The sequence below is a fragment of the Carassius gibelio genome, chromosome A9, assembly GCF_023724105.1.
Source record: "Carassius gibelio isolate Cgi1373 ecotype wild population from Czech Republic chromosome A9, carGib1.2-hapl.c, whole genome shotgun sequence".
Classification (NCBI taxonomy): Eukaryota; Metazoa; Chordata; class Actinopteri; order Cypriniformes; family Cyprinidae; genus Carassius; species Carassius gibelio.
The window spans coordinates 14739015-14760970 of record NC_068379.1 but is presented as its reverse complement, the minus strand read 5'-3'; the positions used below and the strand labels follow the sequence as shown (position 1 = coordinate 14760970).

General features: G+C 38.2%; 1 protein-coding gene across 12 annotated transcripts; it reads right to left on the bottom strand.

Annotated features, from left to right (window-relative positions):
- Positions 1-19544: 19544 nt before the first annotated feature.
- LOC128019699 (zona pellucida sperm-binding protein 4-like) lies at positions 19545-21754 on the bottom strand. Of its 12 annotated transcripts, XM_052605834.1 has the most exons (10): positions 21532-21754; positions 21406-21477; positions 21021-21279; positions 20762-20949; positions 20590-20687; positions 20361-20518; positions 20098-20290; positions 19880-20027; positions 19729-19801; positions 19545-19654 (listed from the first exon to the last, which is right to left on the bottom strand). In XM_052605834.1, the coding sequence occupies exons 1-10, from the start codon at positions 21724-21726 to the stop codon at positions 19578-19580; spliced, it is 1461 nt and encodes a 486-aa protein (XP_052461794.1). In that variant the 5' UTR covers positions 21727-21754; the 3' UTR covers positions 19545-19577. The 12 variants fall into 12 exon arrangements, with proteins under 12 accessions (XP_052461794.1, XP_052461785.1, XP_052461790.1 ...); XM_052605825.1 differs by having other exon boundaries at positions 21021-21191; positions 21231-21754; XM_052605830.1 differs by having other exon boundaries at positions 21406-21754.
- Between the last annotated feature and the right edge of the window lie 202 nt (positions 21755-21956).

Genomic DNA, 21956 nt, shown 5'->3' with positions numbered 1-21956 from the left:
CCATTTCTTTTACTGTCTATGTTGCCTGTGTGATCGACTGAAATATAGCCTATGTCCTGGTTCTCCGAAATGGACCTTAGAAGCAGGGGTGTTGTTAAGACATTTTTAGTTGGGCTATAGTGATTAGCTCCATAAACTGTACACAAATTTGTGATCGCATCAGAGTCAGTCACCAAATTTCATATGAAATGGCGGCATGCTTCACCTCATCGTCTTTCAGCACACTCTTCAAACCTGCGCAGTTTAAAACATCTGGAGCTCACATCCGCCCTTTGAACACAAGACTATCCAGATGTAGGGCTGAATGGGAAAGTTATCAGTTTGTCCGAGCAGTAACTAATGAAGAACGTGCAGTTTAGTAGAGAGGCAGTTCAGTATTTCACGGTGGACTGTCTGACTTAAAGGGATAGTTAACCCAAAAAATGAACATTTTGTCATTGTTTACAGAGCGGCAACCTCCCGCTCTCTCTCGTGAAGCCAACAAGAAAGTGACTAAAACTGTAATTCATCGACTAGCCGCTTGAGGCTGGCTGCAAAAGGGAGTCAGTCCCATAGACTCCCCATGTTAAAATGCCCAACTTTACAGCAGAAAAAAACTTGTTTACAGCCTGGTGCAAAACAATGTTTTGGTCTATATAGCTATTTTAGCCCTTCTTGACAACTGTGAGGGGGATGTTTTTCTTTTTTATAACTCATCCGTTTAAATAAGTTCTGCATAAGGGTGTGACCACAGGTGGATTCCGGCTGCTGACACCACCGTCACGTTAGGTGGGTGTGGCTTCAGCATCCAGCTCCCGCCTTTTTGCCCATTTTTGATTGTCAGCTTGAGTCGCAAGGTGACGTGCTGCCAAGATGGCGACCTGCTCTGCACACTCTGAGCTTCAAAAACGCTCTTCAGGAGCTCTTCATGTTTTTATACAGTCTATGTCGCTTACACACCTACAAATTGTCCCAAACCTGTAATAATTTCTTTCTTCTGTTGAACATAAAAGAAAATACTTTAAATAATGTGGGTAAACAAAAAGTGTCTGGTCCCCAATGACTCTGATAGTATTTTTTTAACCTTACTATGGAAGTTATAACCATCAGCTGTTTTGTTCAGTGACATTCAAAGTATCTTCTTTTGTGTTCAAACGAAGGAAAAACTTTATGCAGGTTTAGAACAACCTGGGTAAATTATGACTAAATAAAAAAAAAAAAACACACCTTAAAAGTGACAGACACTTCTAAAAGTTTAGGCCTATTGTTTTATAAAAATTTGGATAGTGTGTTAATATAATATCCCATACATTATCAGAGCTTGGCAGACATAATAGGGATCATGAATTAGTGTCCCTTATTTGTCTCGCTGAAAGTGGCAACCCTACGCTCATCACACCAACGCTGTTTCCTCCAGCGATAATCTAGCCCTTAACACATTTGAACGCATATTTTCTAAAACTATCATGTTGGTATTTTCATTTGAAATTTTAATATTCAGTATAAAACATATTACAGTGCATGTGGCATACCACACAGTCATTCACATAACTGATTATCCTTTCAGGCACCTGTACCATTTTAGAAGTATTGATTTGGCACCGGTATTGTAAAAAACTCAATCGATACACAACCCTAACGATAAGTCCATATGGAAACAGCTGAGCCCAGGGCCAGACCCTTTTTCCTGTGGTTCAGTACCTGTGGAGTACAGAGACATCCCACTTCCTCCTCTAATGAGAGAAATCCGTCCTGGACTGGTCTCACGGATCTTGCTAGTGACCTTGCTGTAGCAAACACTGAATCAAGCATCCACAAAACCAGACGTGAAGTAAGAAGAGTGTGGCTGAAACCACAAACTCTCAACCTGTGGTTAGAGGTTTATACATTATCTAGAATTCTTTTCTACATAGTTAATCAAGTGCCAAGTTTGAAGAGTGTAAATGTGCACTAATATACCAGGTGAATATGTATGTATGACATATGTGGGAACCCATGACTAAATCAACCATCTGGAAAGCATACAACAGAGAACAATTGCAAAGTAGTCGTCATATGCCATGTTCACTATTTACAGCAGTAATCTAACATTAATTTGATCTTGAAACAATTAAATAGCAGAAAATTATTACTCCCCCATCTGTGTGGCGATGTCATTAGCAACAGATGATGTATGTGCTGCAGTGATGATGTATTTTTAGGCCGACAGAGGAGGTTCAAATCTCCCTGATTCCTTTGACAAAAACGCTGTAGGATTTTTCAGTTGGCTTTAAGATTATTGCAGAGAATTAGCTCTGTGACCAACATTAAATTACATTTATGCATTTAGAAAACGCTTTTACCCAAAGTTTTTTGATTCTTACATGTTTTGAATTCTGACATGATTCCTAAGCCTAAATGTAAAAACAATTACATAAAAATAAATATAGGTTATAAACAAACTACACCACAGTCACATAACTTTAACTTCACCACCATTAAGCTTCAGACAAGTCTTCATAAAAAATAATAAAAAAAACTTCTTACTTGGAAATCTGAGTTGAAATAGTTTTCAAAAGTGAGAATATAAACACTACGAGGCTGTGATAGCAGACTAATGAGTAGACGAGTTTGATGTTTGTTGTCCTCAGCATCCTCTTTAGTCACTTTAGGCTGCTCGTTGGAAACCAGTTTTTCAGGACTGGTAAAAACTTCACAAAGGGGTATTAATTATGTATTTTATGTTGTAGAATATAATGTGAAAATATACTGAGTTTGTGTAAACCACAGACCTTTTCAGGCATTTAACCAAAAACCCATTTAAGAAACCCAGGGAGTTGCACGTGACTCGACTGTATGAGCAGAATTCTTCCACTTGAAAACATAGAACTTTATGTAGACCAAATCAATCTTAAATCGTAAATGTAAATTATGAACTCATAAATATGTTCTACATTATTTGACAAATATTTTTTTTGCAGTCTAGACTATTAACATGGCTTTGGCAGACTGGTTTGCTGGTCGCCGTGATTTTGCCAAGTAAGACATGTTCCTGGATCAACATCTTTTGTTGATCCTGGATCAACATTATTGTCCAAAATACAGACTTAACCCAATCCCTACCCCTAAATCTAACCCTACCCATAATTTATTCCTAAAATCATAGGGAAATGATAGCTGATTGACAAGGGTGTAGAAGCACCTAACCCTGATTTTAAGCCTAAAACAGATATTTCCTCAAAAGTTATCTCTCAATTCTGATTGGTTGATTGGAAATATGTTGTACTTAGTCAAATCACGCTCACCCTGGTGGGCTATGTAATTATCATAATAAGAGAGGCAATGGTGAAAAATGGAAAAGCAGCGTGTCCTAATTGCAAGCAATATGAACAGATATTAGACTGCCTCATGAGACTGTTAAAACTAAAAACATTTCTGAACACTGAAAAGACATGAGATCCCTGGGTCCAACAAAGTAGTACATGACAAATTGGTCAAATTTGTATAAGTATAAATCCTTTATTTTAAGTGTGCTCTTGTGAATGTAAATGAAAATATAATATCTAAATTCCAGAAAAGGAAACAAAAGAATAACCCAAAAGATAATAAAAATGAGGAAAATACAAATAAAATAAAAAATAGCCTAAATATGGTTCATTTTTTATTAGCCATGAATTTACATGGCTGTTTTCCTCTCCTGAATTTTTAAAGTCCTTGATAAAAACAGATACCCATCACTTCAGAGATTCATTTTTTACTGAAGGAATAGTTCAATCAAAAAATGTAATTCTGTCATCATTTACTTACAGAGTTGCTCCAGCTCTTTCTTTATTATTTAGGAGACAAAAGAAGATTTGGATTTTGAACTGTCAATACTATAAAAGTCAATGATTCAGTTTAGTTTTGGACCCTGTCTTGAACATTTGATCCATTCTTCAAAATATCTGTATTCCAAACAGCCACAGTATACTGTAGCTAAACAGTGAAAAGAAAATGAAAGCCCTCTTCAATGTAGCTAGGTAGAGCAATATTGCTTGCTATTATTCCTAATGATCGTTTTACTAATGATGTTTAAATCATGTTACTGTAATAGTGACTGACTAGACCTTGCCTTTGTGAAATGATATTGCAAGGCTAAAGTATTTATAGTTTAAAGTATTGACCTGTACAAATGGTCTTGTGTGCATTATCAGTGTGGTGATGATTGAGTAAATCGTGTCATAAATAATATAGGCCTGTAAAAACATCATGCAGATTTCGGCATGATTTTCTCCTCTCTATAAACCAGTGTGCCTCATCAGTGCTCGACTAAGCCTCTGTGCCACATTCGCAAAAGTTCGATTTGTTCCCCTCATTATTTTCTCAGGAAGTTTGTTTAGTGGTCGATAGATGAACAGCGAACAGCCATCATTCAGTCTGCTTAAAATTGCAGAGCTAATCCAGAACCCACCCCAAAACAGTAAATATTCTGGGAAATATTTTGCCAACACACATGCGGACAATAAATCAGCTTTATAATGCTTGTCACATAAAATGTTACTATGATGGCTGGCTTAAGATTGTGTTTGTAGAGTTGGGCCTAACAGAGGCCGTGCCAATGCCTCACCATCTATGTCAGCCGCTCATCAATCTGTGTGTCAAGGCATGTAGATATGTGTTGGGTGCGTGTCTGAATGCAGGTTTGACAAACAGCCGCTGCATTCTTCTGCACCCCTCACCTGGGCCATTGGTTTCATGGAAATTTCAAGCCAGTCTTTCCAAAAAGCTCCACGGTAATCGCCTTTCAAAGCGGTTAGGGTAAATATGGCAGTCTAATATGGTCACAAAGTGCTATTGTCGCACAGCTAATCCATAGTAGCGGACCTGGTGAAAACCTTCTGGCAGTGCAGGCCTACAGGCCTTATTTCTTTGCCCTTATTTCATCCTACCGGTGGCATTTAGCATCAGCACACTCTTCTAGACTGCAAACCTGTTTTTTTTTTTTTTGTGTGCGTAATGGCACTTTCTATTTCCTTATTGCAAGATAAATCTCCTGTAAATCCATGAAATGTAGGCAGTTGTTAGGGCGTTCAATGGCTACAGGAAAATACCTCTGTGCCTATGTGCTCCTGTGCCCTTTTGTTTGGCAAACCATGTGCCTCAGTAATTCAGGATAGTTTGGGCTTAACCCTTAACACACAGCAGCGAGGAGGAGGATGACCGGAATCAGTGAGCAGCTTTTGTTTCACAGTCTCACAGGCTTTTAAAGGAAACGATAAACGTTATAGCTAGATTAGCGTCCTTATGTTGCACTTTTGTTCTGTTGGTCTGGAAAGCAGGTGCTGAAAGGGTTCAGCGGAGCCGGTTGTAAATGCACCAACAGAGATATTTTCCATTGTGGAGTAAGTTTTGAATGTAATAATAACTGAGATGAAGCACTCCACTATAGTCACTTAAACTATTCAGTGCGTGTGGATGTCCACTTATATGCTTTTCTAGCAAGTGAACAAGAGTTTTAAAGAGGAAACAAATCTTAAATATAGGAATGGCATGAAGTTTAAGTTCATATGTCCTACAACAACTGTACCCTGGACCTTTGTTTCCATCTCTGTGAGCACACTCCCTCCTCCCAAGCCTTCTTCAGACAGAGGGTTTGCGCGGTAATCCCAAAACACCTGCTTCATAGAAAAATGCCAAGTTAAATTTACTGCAGTAAAGAGAGCCCCAGTGAGAGACGGTCTTTTAATTGAAGGGACGTCTCTCTTCCACTAAAACAAATACTTACTTTTATTCAGTTATTAGTGACTGTGCATGTTCAAAATGCTTGTTTCTGAGCTGCTGTTGTGTATACAGTATGCAACATCAATGGAAGGCAAATGTAGATGGATACTAAAATGTATTGCATAAAAATAACAACAATGGTAATATTAAAAGGGTAGGGCTTTACAATTAGGTCCCATATATCACAATAGTCACAATAGATTTGTTATAGTGTATATTAATCTTTGTTCAAATTTGTCACGCAACGTTTAATTCATGTTGATCCATGAAATAACAGACACAACTTTAGATTTTAATAATGAATGTTGGTTTAATAGAGAATGTTGAAATTAACATTAAGATTAATAAATGCTTTAAAAGTATTTTAGTTCACATTTACTAATGTAGTTAACTAATGTTAACAAATGAACCCTTATTGACTACACTGATCTTTACTTTTGAAAATGTACATTAAGCTTTCATCTTTAATAATCAGCATCATTCTTCTTATCCATTTTAGTAGTATTAATAAAAACAATGCTTAAGACCTTATTATGCATCAGAAAAATGTTATGTAACCATGATATTTATTATGTGCGTTCTGGAATCATGTTGATATTTATGAATTTATGAATATATTTAGGAAAGAAAGATGTGTGACCCTTAACTTCACAGTTTTGTTCGCAAAATAACACTAAGTGGGAGATAATAAATAAAAAATCTCTCAACATATAGTCACAACTATAAGTAATAATCAGATTTTTGGAGACTAAGCAAATAATTTAACCTAGTGTAATTTGGAATATAAGATAGTGTAACAAATCTCCGATCTCTGTTGTCCCCAGAGTGTGTATGTGAAGTTTTAACTCAAAATACTTTACATGCCATTTTTTATAGCTTGTTAAAATGGCCATTGAGCCAAAACATGGCGAGCATAATTTCACCAAATACAACATGCTCAACTTCATTGTTGAACCTGGAACAACATTCCAATCAACCAATCAGAATTGAGATATAACTTTTCAGAAAATATTTACGCTTACAAGAGTTAGGTGCTTCTACACCCTTGTTAATCAGCTATAATTTCCCACTGATTTTAGGAATAAATTATGAGTAGGGGGTTTAGGCGTAGGGATTAGGTTAAGTCTATATTTTTGGACAATAATGTTGATCCAGGATAACATTAGCCTGGTAATACCAGACTCTGCTACTTCACTTTGCTTCGTAGACAGAGAATGACATAATAGAGAAGTGTTTTCTCTCTCGCTAGGGGGCGCTTGTCTGAAGTTTAAAATCATTGGTTACCCGTAAGCCAATCAGATACATTTTGTTATGACGTATGTTATGCGCCTGTACAGCCGCATCGAAGCACAGACATCATGCATCGAACTCAAATCTATGATTGAACTTCCACTGTAAACCTGTTGTACACATGATGATGCGAGCGAAATACCGGAATGAACATGGTTGTAAACGACTTTTGCAGATTCCGCTTAGCATCTACGTCACGGCTCTCAGCCCGCCCTCTGTTCGTTGATTGGCCCGGCTGTTTCCAGACCGGTGGCAAACAGAAATCTCTGACGCTATATCAGACTGAGTACAGAAGCGAAATGAAATTGAGCGGAAGTAGGAAGTCTGACGTAGTCAGGCTAGGATCACATTGCTTTCATATGCAATTTTAACTCCCACTTTCCTATTCACAATCATTCTGGCAGCATGTGAAGGCAGCATCAGTTAATACAAACAGACAATGGTAGACATTTGCCTAACAGAGTGCCAAGAAGGTCTTTCAGAAAGGCAATTAGGAAAACTAACGCATAATACTTCTGGAGGTGTAGCTGGATCACAAACAGTTGGCACAGCTCCATCTTTCAGGAGAAACTTTTGTGCAAAAACTGCTTTACACTGACCCTTGTTCACAAAGTCCGGTGTAAACTTTCATGGGTGAGGCCTGTGGCTAAAGTGACATCACATTAGCAGCAATGCTGAAAACAGGTAGTTGGGGGACACTGCTTTTTATGTACGGGTATAAAAAAAAAAGGAGTGGGTGGTAATTTTTATCATTATAGGGTGGTTGTGTACACACTGCCAACACACATCTATGTCCAAGCAACATGTGAAAGTGATTTTGTGAATTTTTTTCTTTACTTTTTACAGTATGTGTTACTATTTTCACTACTTTTTACCCCGCAAATGAAGGATCAACTCCATTTCTGCACTGTTCCATTTATAAACTGTGTGAACCACTACTAGATTAAGTTTTCATGTAGAGACTGTTTGTGTCCAGCTCAGTCTATGTATGTAGTGTGTAGCTGCATGCGGTCTAGATTTTCACTGCCGTGCTTCGGTCCTAATCCATTTAAAGCCAATTACAAGGCTATTACAGCAATCACCCTCCCAAAAATGACAGTGGAGTTGGTGTGGTAGAGAATGACAACAATGGCAGCCCTTTGCCCTAGAGCTGGTCTGTCCAGCCTTTGCAGAACTGGCTTTGTGTTGGCGGGATGTCTCGATTCCCGCAGGTGATGATGGATACAATTAGCATTGAGCTTAGACAAGAGTATTTAGGTGTTGACTAACATCTTCTCAGGCTGGGGTGTGAGTTTAAGGCTCTTAAGCTAAGCATTTTGGGTTTGGTGACTGCCCACAGACAGATTTGTAACATTTTAACTAGATTGTTTTAGACTTGAGAAGTATATGAGATGTGTGGTCTGTGGTTATGAGACTACCTCACTCAGTTGAGTATATGAATGCAAATAAATTATATATTCCACTTTTTTATTGTTCTATTATTGTTAGATTATATTTATTGCATGCTAAAAGTATATAAAGCAAGTATTTGGTGATATTTTAAAACCCCTGTTTTGCTCCATGAATTGTCAAGGCTTGTCTTAATGAAAAAATGGGTTGACTTACAGTCCTTATTAAAAGATCAGAAACTGGTTTATTCTTGTATGTCTGTCACAATGTGATTGAGATAGAAAGAGAAGGATGCAGGCAGGAAGTTTGTGTGTGTGTTGTGGCTAGATGTGTGTGCATTCGTCATACATATGGTACACACACACACAACACCAGGCATTCACAGCAACACACAGCACACGTTTATTTAATTAGGCAGGAAGCAGCCCCTGTGACATTCTCCTGCTTATTTATGATGTGCCGCGTCCAATGCAGAGGCCAAAGAACTGATGAGGTGGAAGCCCTCCATTTTGGAGTTTGTTACAAATTTATTCCAAGTCATAATTCTTCTTAGTATTTATGTCCCACTTGAACTTGAAGGAAGCTGCAATTAGTCCGGTCTCTAGACTTCCTCTGCATGAGAGGAAACAGAAACAAAGAGGAAACATTTCTCTGTAAAGTCTGTCCACAGAAACAAAATGGCTCTGCTGGATACTTGTTTTATTTGATTGTATATATTGACAGTGGGTACTTTTTTTTTTTTTTTTTTTTTTTTTCCAAGGCTGTGCTTGCCCAAGGCTTCAACATTTGATGTGAAACGTCACAAACAAGTAGAAAAATATCAATGGGGCTGTCTAATTAAAATATAAAAATATATGATATATATAAATATTACAATAATATATAAAATGTTTTATCTTTAATACATTTACTGATTAAAATTACTTTTTATAATTATATTTCAAAAACTTGGTCCCTAATGCTCACCAAGACCAAGTAAATCAGGAATATTGTGAAATATTATTACAATTTATTATTCTATTCTAATATATTTTACAATGTCATTTATTTCAGATATGCAGAGCTTTATTCTAGTCTTTAGTGTCACATGGTCCTTCAGAAAAAAAGTATATTTAAAAGTATATTTAAAATAGAAATCTTTTGTAACATTGTAAATGTCTTTAGCTGATGTCAGCTGACTCTAAAGCTTTGAATGGTAGTCTATATATTGCTTTTACATTTCAGTTGTTGATAATAATTCCCTTTGCTATAAATATGGTTATACATTTGGCCATGTTCTTGACAAAATATGTTTATGTTTAGTATGAAAAGATATATGCAAAGGCCTATTTAATTACCATGATCTGTGCTGGAGAGTTTATGTGTGTGTTTGGCAGCAGCAGGGGACATTTGTTGAGTGGAAAATGGGCTCTTAAGCTCCTCTACTCACCTTTCGCGGTGGTAACATTTAGCACTGTATGTATACTCCCTACCCCCAGCTCTATCCCCTCTTTCCTTTTCTCAGCACCTAACCATCACCCATGTTTCCATATTAAGTTTTCACAACCTGTTTTAGAAGCAATAGGAGGATGAAGTGATTTTAAAGAAGTAATGCCCTTCAACAGATGGTCAGACACAACCAAATGAAGTGGGGCTCGGAGGTGGTGGCTGGTGGATCGGGTTGTCGGAAGGGGGGTTCTGCAGAGTTTGAGCAAGGGCTCGAATGTGACAAAATGTAAAATGGAATTCACCAGCACCACCATTCCAGAATTGGCCCCAGGCAGAGAGCATGCAAGTGGTACAATGGCATGTCCTTCGCAGGCCTTGCGAGTTTGGCTGACAGCTGCGATGTTTATAGACCGGCTTCGATGACAGTCAGGAGGGGATGGCTCGGCTCTTTTCAGACAGGAATTAGGTTTGTCATCAGATTCTAAAATCCATCTGATTTATGACATTTCCACTCTTGGTATCCCTTTAATCTACCCCCAGCTCTGCAACTCTCTCCATGGGTTTATGGCATTTGGGCGGGCAGTTGTTTGTTTACTTCTTACTTTTATCAGAGAGATCAGTTTTCTCTTATTTGAGTAATTTTCACTTATTTTTGTGGAAAGAAATCAATATCTAAGAGTAAGTTTATATTATTTATTGTCTATTAATAAAATAAGGTAAATTAAAATGTGTAATGCCATATTTGATGGTGTCATGACAAAACGCTGCTATATAAAAATTGGTGTACAAACGATTTCACTAAGAAATTGCTATTGTAGTAAATTTCTATTAGAATATCAAATAAAAACATGAATTAAATATGAAATTTTGAAGTAGAAAAACTGAAGTAGTATTTTCTTGCAAAATGTACTCAAGTAATATTTTGTTTGTTAAAAATTATTTAAGCGTAAATAATGCTATAAATATATTATATTATTAGATAAAGTTATTTATTATTATCATTATTATTATATAATTTAATAATACATCTATAATTAATAAAATATATTTAAATAAAATTTTGTTCATTATGTAATATTACAAATTATATTTACTTTAATGACAAACTGTTGTAGTTACACGTTGCTTTAAATTCTAGTTTAAATTGCCCTTTTTTAAATATATATAGAAAACATTTTTTTGGCACTAGCAGCATTTAGTTATTAGAGAACATATACTTATTTTGGCCGGCTTGTTTATTGATTTAAAATGTATTTACAATTTTTTTTTTTTTGGAAACTCTGTTTGACATCAATCTGAAACATCTCTTCATGCCAGCAGATCAAGGTCCAATATGTAACACAGGGTACATTGTGATTTCAAACACTACATACCAAAGTCTTCCAACAGTTATTAAACTCCCAACCAGCAACATTCTTTTTCCAGACAGTACAGAAAGACAAATATTCGACTTTGGAAGCCTTTACATAAAAATATATGCATGATATGTCAGAAGTTCCCACCACCACACTGAGATCATGACCTGCAGGCCCAGAGCAGACATTTATGAGGTAAAAGTCTTTATGACCTTTGGCCCCCGCAGTGCCCAGCTCACAACCACCAGCACAATCACTCACCTCAGCCTAGTTCACAACAGGACTATGTTAAAGAACAGTGTTTTCTCATAGCCCCTCTTTGCACTCTCAGACCCATCCAATAAATATAAAAAATTAAAACCCATTCACCAATTGTAAAATTATCATCTGGTTGCATGCAGGTTTAAAATAACCTGTTTGTTATAAGTCCACGTGAACCGGAAGTTGCAAATGACTTTTCTCCAGTGTTGTGACTTATTTCCAAGAGAAACGGAATATTAAATGTGGAAAAATAGTGGGCGTGGCTTTATTTTACAACTAGCACCTGATTGGATCTAGAAAAGTAGGTGTTTCATTCAGAAATGGAGGCAGATCTAAACGCAAACAATCGGTTTTTGAAGCATTCACGTGTGAAGTGCTTTGAGCACATCCGTGACCTCTCTGTTATCCCTCCTTGCTCGAAATGTAAAAATTCAAGCCATATGGACAGTAACGAGGGAGTTTTAGAGAATGGGAAAAGTGTTTTGTGAATGCCACAACTAAAAATGCACCTCATCGCCATCTCTCCTTTCACGCGCTGTCAATCATCGCAAACACACGGGCAGCCTGTCTACTGTCAGTTGGAGGGTTGTGGTTATGGATGCTGAGCAGACACCCAAACTGTCAAACCTACGTCATCAGGTAAGGTCCTCCAATGCAGAGCTGAGGGGTATTTTCAGATTTTAATTAAAGATTACGAAGCCAAAACATTTTTTTTGTGTGGATTGACTTGCATGGATGAATTGTTCACCACAAAACGATCAATTTACGCAAATAAAGTAAATATTGTCAATTTTGATTTCATTTTGACTTTAAGGAGATAAATAAATGCAAAATGCGATACTGGTGAACAGTATGGGAGAGTTCTGCTATTTGGAGGGTTTTATAAGCCACACCAACCTTTGTGCTTATGTTTCTGAGAGTTTTAGAGCAAAATAAACCACTAAAGAACTAAAATGGAGACAGTCTGTGTATATTCAGTGCTTCAGTCCTTTAAATGTCTAAAAGCCAGAGCTGAATCTTTGTACACTCTTAAAAATAAAGGCTCTAAATGGCTTTTATATAAATATAATCTAAAGAAGATTTTTCAGTAATGAACCTTTTGTGGAATGGAAATGTTCCATGGATGTTAAAGATTCTTCTTGGAACCATAAATGCCAATAGAGAAGCTTTATTTTTAAGAGTGTAAAGGTCAGTGGCTCTAGACCACCGAGTGCTCTTATCTATAAATGTTAGCACAAGCTTTCATGAAATAGCTGTATTTAAAAAAAGAAAACAAGCCGAGTGATGTTTCTTCACATCTTAAAAAAATGACAACCAGAGTTATGTGACACGTCCCCTCCTCCTTATTGACTGGATTTATAGGCTCCTCCTTGAGTGAGGTGCGTCAGACATGAGGAACGCATACACCAGCTGCAAACGCTGGTGCACACACAGGTTGATCTTGCACCTCCCATGAAGCTGGCTCAATTGTTCCACCTACCCCCAGCACTGCTCTGCACCCCGTCCCGCTCTGTGCAGTTAACTGAGACTATTTCACAAGCTGTAAATTCTGAGCAGATAAATAAATCATACGGCTGGACGGCTGAAGGGGGGTCGTAACGGGATCTGCAGACTTTCACTCCAGGGGTCATCACTGCTATTCCAAACCTGGCCCAGTCTTGGAGAATGCACTCGACCCGCTGGAGCAGCTGTGCTGGAGAAAACCTGGGCAGACTCAGCAGCCTCTATAATGACATTGTGAAGAGTATTAAATGCTAGATTGTAATAGGAAGCCCTGCTTTGATCTGTGAAAACAACTTGGTTCACCATGCAGAAACAAACTGAACATGACATCATTCATGACCTTTTCTTTAATATGCTTAACATAATCAATTATGAATTTAGTCTCATTAATTACAAATGCTATATATACATATATATTAGAAAGAAGCTATATAAATGTAATATTAATTTTTTTAAATGTGTGTTTGTACTGTTTGTGCGTGTATGTACATATTGCCATTTAAAAGGTCTGGGTCAGATTTTTTTTTACAAATTTTGTAAAATTCCTGCTGAAAATCTTCTATGCTTACCATGGTTGCATTTATCTTATCAAAATTACAGTAAAAACCAGTGGTGTATAAAGTACCTGAAAGTCATACTCAAGTAAACGTACAGATATCTTACCAGAAAATTACTTTGGTAGAAGTCTTAAAGTTTGATATTTATCGTACGAAAAGTATTCTAAACATACTCTTAAATCTCATAATCTTACTCATAATCTTAAACATACTTAAGTATTGAAAGTAAATGTACAAGTAAATGCAAAATGGAAAAGAAGCAAATATATATATATATATATATATATACAGTATTGTTCAAAATAATAGCAGTACAATGTGACTAACCAGAATAATCAAGGTTTTTAGTATATTTTTTATTGCTACGTGGCAAACAAGTTACCAGTAGGTTCAGTAGATTGTCAGAAAACAAACAAGACCCAGCATTCATGATATGCACGCTCTTAAGGCTGTGCAATTGGGCAATTAGTTGAAAGGGGTGTGTTCAAAAAAATAGCAGTGTCTACCTTTGACTGTACAAACTCAAAACTATTTTGTACAAACATTTTTTTTTCTGGGATTTAGCAATCCTGTGAATCACTAAACTAATATTTAGTTGTATGACCACAGTTTTTTTAAAACTGCTTGACATCTGTGTGGCATGGAGTCAACCAACTTGTGGCACCTCTCAGCTGTTATTCCACTCCATGATTCTTTAACAACATTCCACAATTCATTCACATTTCTTGGTTTTGCTTCAGAAACAGCATTTTTGATATCACCCCACAAGTTCTCAATTGGATTAAGGTCTGGAGATTGGGCTGGCCACTCCATAACATTAATTTTGTTGGTTTGGAACCAAGACTTTGCCCGTTTACTAGTGTGTTTTGGGTCATTGTTTTGTTGAAACAACCATTTCAAGGGCATGTCCTCTTCAGCATAGGGCAACATGACCTCTTCAAGTATTTTAACATATGCAAACTGATCCATGATCCCTGGTATGCGATAAATAGGCCCAACACCATAGTAGGAGAAACATGCCCATATAATGATGCTTGCACCTCCATGCTTCACTGTCTTCACTGTGTACTGTGGCTTGAATTCAGAGTTTGGGGGTCGTCTCACAAACTGCCTGTGGCCCTTGGACCCAAAAAGAACAATTTTACTCTCATCAGTCCACAAAATGTTCCTCCATTTCTCTTTAGGCCAGTTGATGTGTTCTTTGGCAAATTGTAACCTCTTCTGCACATGCCTTTTTTTAACAGAGGGACTTTGCGGGGGATTCTTGAAAATAGATTAGCTTCACACAGACGTCTTCTAACTGTCACAGTACTTACAGGTAACTCCAGACTGTCTTTGATCATCCTGGAGGTGATCATTGGCTGAGCCTTTGCCATTCTGGTTATTCTTCTATCCATTTTGATGGTTGTCTTCCATTTTCTTCCACGTCTCTCTGGTTTTGCTCTCCATTTTAAGGCATTGGAGATCATTTTAGCTGAACAGCCTATCATTTTTTGCACCTCTTTATAGGTTTTCCCCTCTCTAATCAACTTTTTAATCAAAGTACGCTGTTCTTCTGAACAATGTCTTGAACGACCCATTTTCCTCAGCTTTCAAATGCATGTTCAACAAGTGTTGGCTTCATCCTTAAATAGGGGCCACCTGATTCACACCTGTTTCTTCACAAAATTGATGACCTCAGTGATTGAATGCCACACTGCTATTTTTTTGAACACACCCCTTTCAACTAATTCAACTAATTGCCCAATTGCACAGCCTTAAGAGCGTGCATATCATGAATGCTGGGTCTCATTTGTTTTCTGAGAATCTACTGAACCTACTGGTAACTTGTTTGCCACGTAGCAATAAAAAAAATATACGAAAAACCTCGATTATTCTGGTTAGTCACATTGTACTGCTATTATTTTGAACAATACTGTATATATATGTGTGTGTGTTCATACACAGCTTGAGTAGCAAGATTTTAACTATTTCTTCCATTTTGTATTTTTTAGGTAAGCATAAGAAGCACTTTATCCAGTACTTAGTGTCTTTCATTCCAAAATAAGAGAACATTTCTGGATTCTGCATCTGAAATAGCATTTAGGACATGGATTCATTGAATCTGCAGTTACAGATGCATAAATAGGCTTAATGATTAGTTTTTAATAAAATGTTGAATACTGATATTTGAAATAATTTAAAACATTGAAAAAAAAATTGTTGAAATGTGTAATTAAAACCGCCAGTATGTGACAGCAAGTGAATGTTAATGAGTGAGTCATTGAGATTCAACCGATTCATTCAAACGGCTGATTCATTCAGAAACAAAGCATTTGACTGTGTTAATGAGTGAATCACTGAATCATTTATTCAACCGATTCTTTCAAAAATCTGATTTAATTCAATAAGTAAACACCGTCCATTGCTTAGAGATGCAAAACATTGCTGTGATCTTTGTCTGGAACTACTTTCGTTGGCAAAATTGAGCAAAAACAAGCAATAAACTCCTTGCCCCTTTGAGGTCAGACGCTAAAGTGCCCTTGCGGTCTGGTCTGCCCCCAGAGCACACTCAAAGCATGCGAATGAAAATGGAAAAGCCCGTCAAACTGTGCCTGATTACTGAAGTTATGTTTTGTGCTAATACTGTCAAAACACACAAGGTTTATGTATAGACTCAGTTATGACTCAAATAAAAGTAAACAACTGAAAGAAACAGATGCATGTCTGCATATTAGATGTGTGCAGGTCTTAAAGGGACAGTATGCTACATGCTGCCGACTGTAATTAAAGGGATCGTTCACCCTAAAATGTAATTTATGTCATTGTTTATTCACTCAGTGTTGTCCGAAATTTATATTAATTTATTACTTGTGTCGAGCACAAAAGAAGATATTTTAAAGAATCTGGATAACCAAACAGTTGCCACATTTACTTTGATACAGTAGTAGGAAAAATACTATGGAAGTCACTGTGGACCAGGAAATGTTTGGTTTTCCACCTTCTTCAAAATAGCATTTATGTTTAGCAGAAGAAGGAAACTCATTAAGGTTTAAAACAACTTTTGAGTGAGCGCATGAAGGAATAAAAAATAAAATGCTAACTCTTTTTACATTTTTAGGTTAATTATTCCTTTAATGTTAATAAAAAACAAACACAAAGAGAAAAATCACTCAATACTCTTGACTGAAAAACTTTAATACAGTTGCTTTAATAGGAATCAAGGTATATAGCGTTTTATTATTATATTTGTTCATAAACATTTTTGAATGCTCCTGCTAAATACTATTGTACCTGACAATTAAACACGGTTTATTTTATTTGTATATAATGTGTATTTGTAATGTGTATCTTTGTTCTAATTATTTAATAAGAAAGATAAAATAATAACAATTTTTTTGTGATTAAAACATGATATTTAAAAAAATAATCATGATATTTTACCATATCGTCCACCCCTAGCCGAGGGGGAACAAACCCCCCACACGCCACCCCTGGTCCGTGATTGTGCCCTCGTACGGCCATTTCGCCCCTGCCCCTCCAGAGGTGTGTGCACGCCACTGCACTCATTTATTAGTCTATAAAAACACTGATGTCTAATGATCAGGATCTCAGTTCGATCCCTGAATGGGGCCTGTAAATGCTTCATGAAATGTTGTCCCTAAAACCAAAGTGCTGCAATAATATAACCCTTCTTCCCGCCTATCCAGGCCTCTCTCACTAATCCATCATGAGCTGACAGCGCATGTCAGTGGCTGAATTTCTGCTCCATAAATAGAGCTGACGGCCACTCTTTTTAAGGCCCCCAGTGATGGCCTGCCATCCCTGTCATGTGGCCTATGTGATGGCTTGAGAACACATCTTCACCACTGACCTGTGAGCAGTCCAAACCCATGAGTGGCTTATTTTAGGCCTGTTTCTCTCTTCCACCTCCCTGTCCTGCTCACTTCCCTCTCTCTGTTCTTTTCACAGACAGGCTCCCTCTCTCATCAATCACTAGCCTGTTGGAGGTGAAAAAAATAAACAATACCCCCCTAGGAAGCGAGGGGCGATTTTCGAGTGGTGGCAACAACTTTGCAACTTTTCAAAAATATTATTTGCTCAGCAGGAGTTCATCCCATGAATCTGCCAGCCGCTAAAAGTTCACACTCACTAGAGACTGTCAGTAACCCGCACCAAACTAGAGCAGAGACATTCACACCAACAATTAGTACTTAAAGAATCAAGTCCTCATTTTAACACCTCAATTTCAGCACTATGGGGTGGTGGAGGAACAGGAGGCTTCTTCAGGATGATCAACATATCTTTCACAAAAACCAGTTCATTCTGTTAATTGTTTGTTTTCTCGGTTCAGATATACCCTTGTGAAAAATAAGTGTGCTTAATTGTATTAAGTGTGTTCCAATCTAAAAAATATACTCTTTTTAAAAGTGCATTTGCAGATAATATCATATGGTTTAAATTAAATGCCACTTAAGTGTACTTAAAAGAGATTACACTTTAATCACAATAGGTCTTAACATACTTGAGTGCACTTTATAAAAATGCACTTTATGATAATGTCTAAATTAAGTATTACTTAATCATACATTTTACATCATGTTAAGGGGGGGGGGGGGTGAAATGCTCATTTTCACTCAATAGCCTGTTAATCTTGAGTACCAATAGAGTAGTACTGCATCCTTCATAACTCCAAAAAGTCTTTATTATATTTATAAGAGAAAGATACGCAACGATTTTTCCCGAAAAACACGAGCGCCTGGAGGTGTGATGTGTGGGTGGAGCTAGAGAATCACAAGCACGAGTAGGCTTTTTGCGTTGAGAGCGTTTGGAAGCTGTGACATTACCGTGAGGAAAAAAAAACATCCAAAACAAACCATGGCTAACAGCCAGATTCAGCCATATATTTATGATCCAGAGACTGAAATTTAACAAGAGCAGCATCAGCAACAACGTCTCTATGTGGTATGAAACCGTATATATTTGTTTAGCGGTTTTGGAAAATGACTAAGTTCCACTTTGTCGTCTTTTTTTTAAGCTGTACATGTGTAAAGTGCAGTTTGATGACAACAAATCGCATGTTTACTTGATGTGCTTACGAGCCGATAGCTAAGTTAACAACACAGAGATATTCGAAGCAGTTTTACTCACCGCCTGCGGTTCCAGCACACGATCGTGACCCTTTTTCATTATCCTTAAGAAATAAACGTTACGCAAATCCGGCGTCAAACTGGGACTTGTTTGTAAAACAAGCATCTTTGAAATGCAGGGAACAAAAACACTTGCACAACTCCGTTGATGCTCTGTAAAAATAAACTCCATCCACTGGTCCCTTAATGCTGTTTTTTAAAAACACTTGTGACATTTCGGTCTCTCGCTCTGATCAGTGAAGGTCTCTGCTATACAGGAGCGCACGCTCTTCTGGGAGAAGTGCCCTTAGGACCCATCTAAAAAAAAAAAAAATTCCGAAACTTGTGACAAACCGGAAGAGATTTTTTGGAACAAAACGTACAACTTATTTTTTGAAACTTTGTCCATGTTTAGCATGGGAATCCAACTCTTTAACAGTGTAAAAAAACAATTCAGTATTTCACCCCCCCCCCAGTATCTTAAAATGTATTACTATTTAGACTAATATATATAGCCTACTATGTGCATTAATGCAATTCGTCATCAGCTTCTGCTGGGGTCTAGTAGCTTAAGCTCTGAAATGCACGTTGTACATAAAATATGCAAGTGTTCTCAGTTATTTTTGAATAAATTTTGTTGGTTGAATTCTAAAGAGTGGGTCGCAACTTAATGACCATGGGAAAATGTGGGTCCCAGGGTGGGACCAGTTGAGAACCCCCGGGTTAAACAGCCAGTTAACAATTAGCCCTTTAAAAAGGGGAGCCTTGTGCTGCTCCAGGTTAGCAACTGGAGGATGGATAAAGGACTCTGGACGCACAACCTTACAAAAAGGTTGTGGAACCCTGGTTTAATAGTGCGAAAAAAAAAAAAAAAAAAACCTGGTAAGAGGGGAATTTAATACCAGATTCTGCAGAATACCAATAGACAACATACCTCAGGGTTCTGCAAAGTTTATTAAAAACTAGATTTACATGACTAGAGTAACTGGTCCACTAGAAACCACCGTCTGCTCCCCAGAGACAGCCTTGATACGAGTATCTCTTCCTGAAAGCGAAGTGTTAGAAGTGAGAATTTTTATAAAATGCTCAGTTCCTCTTGTCTAGAGTAAGAGAACTCACGTTTCCTGGTGCAGCTTTGCTCACAAGAGCCAGATGATGGATGGCACACCTCTGTACTGCAATGGATGAAGATCTGACAGGCAAGAAAGAGGCTCAAGTCATAGAAACCACAAGTAGTAAAGACAAATGTTAAATTAAAAGGGGGGCATACGGTTTCCTGCAGAGCAGCCAGTGAAGCTGGATCTACAAATGTGAACATCTTCACAACAAAGCGCTTGTAGTGGGTTGGGAACTGAAGCCCAGATGATCCAGTCACTGGAACCAGTGTGGTCAGATAACGGTCGTCCTGGTAAGGGCATCTGAAGACAAAAGAGAAGGTTAGAAAGGACCTCCCAGCAGACTAACAGGATAAGGATCAGCTGTACACACCCATTGATCAGAAGGTCCCACTGGGGGAGACTGAGTGGACTGGGGGTTGAAGTCGTCCAACAACGTCCCAGCATTAGGACAATGTTGGGGTCAGTCCTCTCCATAAGGTGCACCTCAACATACACAGGCTCTCGCAGGACTTTTGTGATTGGATAATCAGCATCACTGTAGTAGGACGTGTAGGCCTCATCTCCTGAGGAACACTGGGGTTTAACCAGAGTCAAGTTTGAATGGCTTTAGGCAGACACAGGGCAAGACCTTACCTTCAGCACAGCCTTTGGTGACACATTGGCCATTGGCCAGTCTGAGCTCCACCCTGAGAGGTCCAGGAGCAGCTACTGGTAGAGGTGGAGGAACGGAGTTGACCTCCACAACCAGAGCTTCCACAGAAGTTTCAGAGTATCTACACTGGAAGAGGAACCTGGACAACACACAGTGAGCTTGTAGCATTTGTCAGGGATTAGTGTTCACACAAAGTCATAGATCACCTACTCAAAATGACTGTCCCTTGTGATTGAACCATATGGTCCAACCCCCACTTCATAGGACGAGGTCATTCGGTTTTCATACACCACATATCCACCATCCTCCTGTGAACGGAAACAGTGGCAGCATCCTGTCCATCATAAGCAAATGCAGAATAAAACCAGTAGCAGCTGCTCACCATCACACTCGTGCCACATGCGGTCACAGGGAACTGGTATATGGCAAAAGAAGGTGTGGACCCCACAGGAGCACAAGGTGGGTCGTTTCCACCCAGTAGATTAACCGAATCCAGACTCAGTCGAGGCAGAGTAACATCTCTAGACACCACTACCACAAACTGACCATCTCTAATACACTGGACAGTTACTAGAACAAGGTACAAGAGCAGGTTAATGCAGAGAATCAGTTTAACAAACAATAAGATTGAGAACACTTACCCGTCCTCCCATAGTAACACTGCTGTGCGTTAAAGCAGCAGTTGATAGCTTCACACTCAGCACCACTCATGCCAGGTAGACCACATTGAATCTGCTCAGAATCAGCTACAGCACATTTATCAATAGGATCTGTCTGCACTACTGGCTTCTGAAGCGGAAACTGTAGTTTAGGTTGTTGAACCGGCTTCTGAAGCGGAAACTGCGGTTTAGGTTGTTGAACCGGCTTCTGAAGAGGAAACTGCGGTTTAGGTTGTTGAACCGGCTTCTGAAGCGGAAACTGCTGGTAAGTTGGTTGTTGAACTGGCTTCTGAAGCGGAAACTGCTGGTTACTTGGTTGTTGAACCGGCTTCTGAAGCGGAAACTGTGGTTTAGGTAGTTGTTGAACTGGCTTTTGAAGCGGAAACTGCTGGTAAGTTGGTTGTTGAACTGGCTTCTGAGGCAGAAACTGCTGAGGAACCTGCTGGTTACTTGGTTGTTGAACTGGCTTCTGAGGCAGAAACTGCTGAGGAACCTGCTGGTTACTTGGTTGTTGAACTGGCTTCTGAACCGGAAACTGCTGGTAAGTTGGTTGTTGAACTGGTTTCTGAAGCGGAAACTGCTGGTTCATCAGAGATTGAACATCCTGAAGCGATTTACTCCATTGTGGAACAGCATGGCAGAAAGCACAAACCAGCAAAATCTGAACCAAACACCAACTTCCAGCCATTGTTTAACAGCTAAACACAATGTGGAGATACTGCCCTTTGGTCTTTTTGTATTCTACAGATTTCAGCTAATTAACGATAGTCCCTCCCTCTTCATTAACACTTATGGTTCTCATGTGTTGCAGAAAGGGGAGCTTATGCAGCTGGGTGATTCTCATTGGATCTCAAGATAGAATTCGTATTTTTCCCATTTTGAACATAAATGCACAAACCGAATTTGAAAAATCATACT

Excerpts from the sequence above, each read along its gene's own strand:
- LOC128019699 (XM_052605824.1), bottom strand. The coding sequence starts at position 21,726 with ATGGCTGGAAGTTGGTGTTTGGTTCAGATTTTGCTGGTTTGTGCTTTC. Across the intron at positions 20,291-20,360 it reads CACCAAAGGCTGTGCTGAAG|GAGATGAGGCCTACACGTCC; the intron begins GTAAGGTCTTGC and ends AGTGTTCCTCAG. Across the intron at positions 19,655-19,728 it reads GCAAAGCTGCACCAGGAAAC|GAAGAGATACTCGTATCAAG; the intron begins GTGAGTTCTCTT and ends CTTCGCTTTCAG.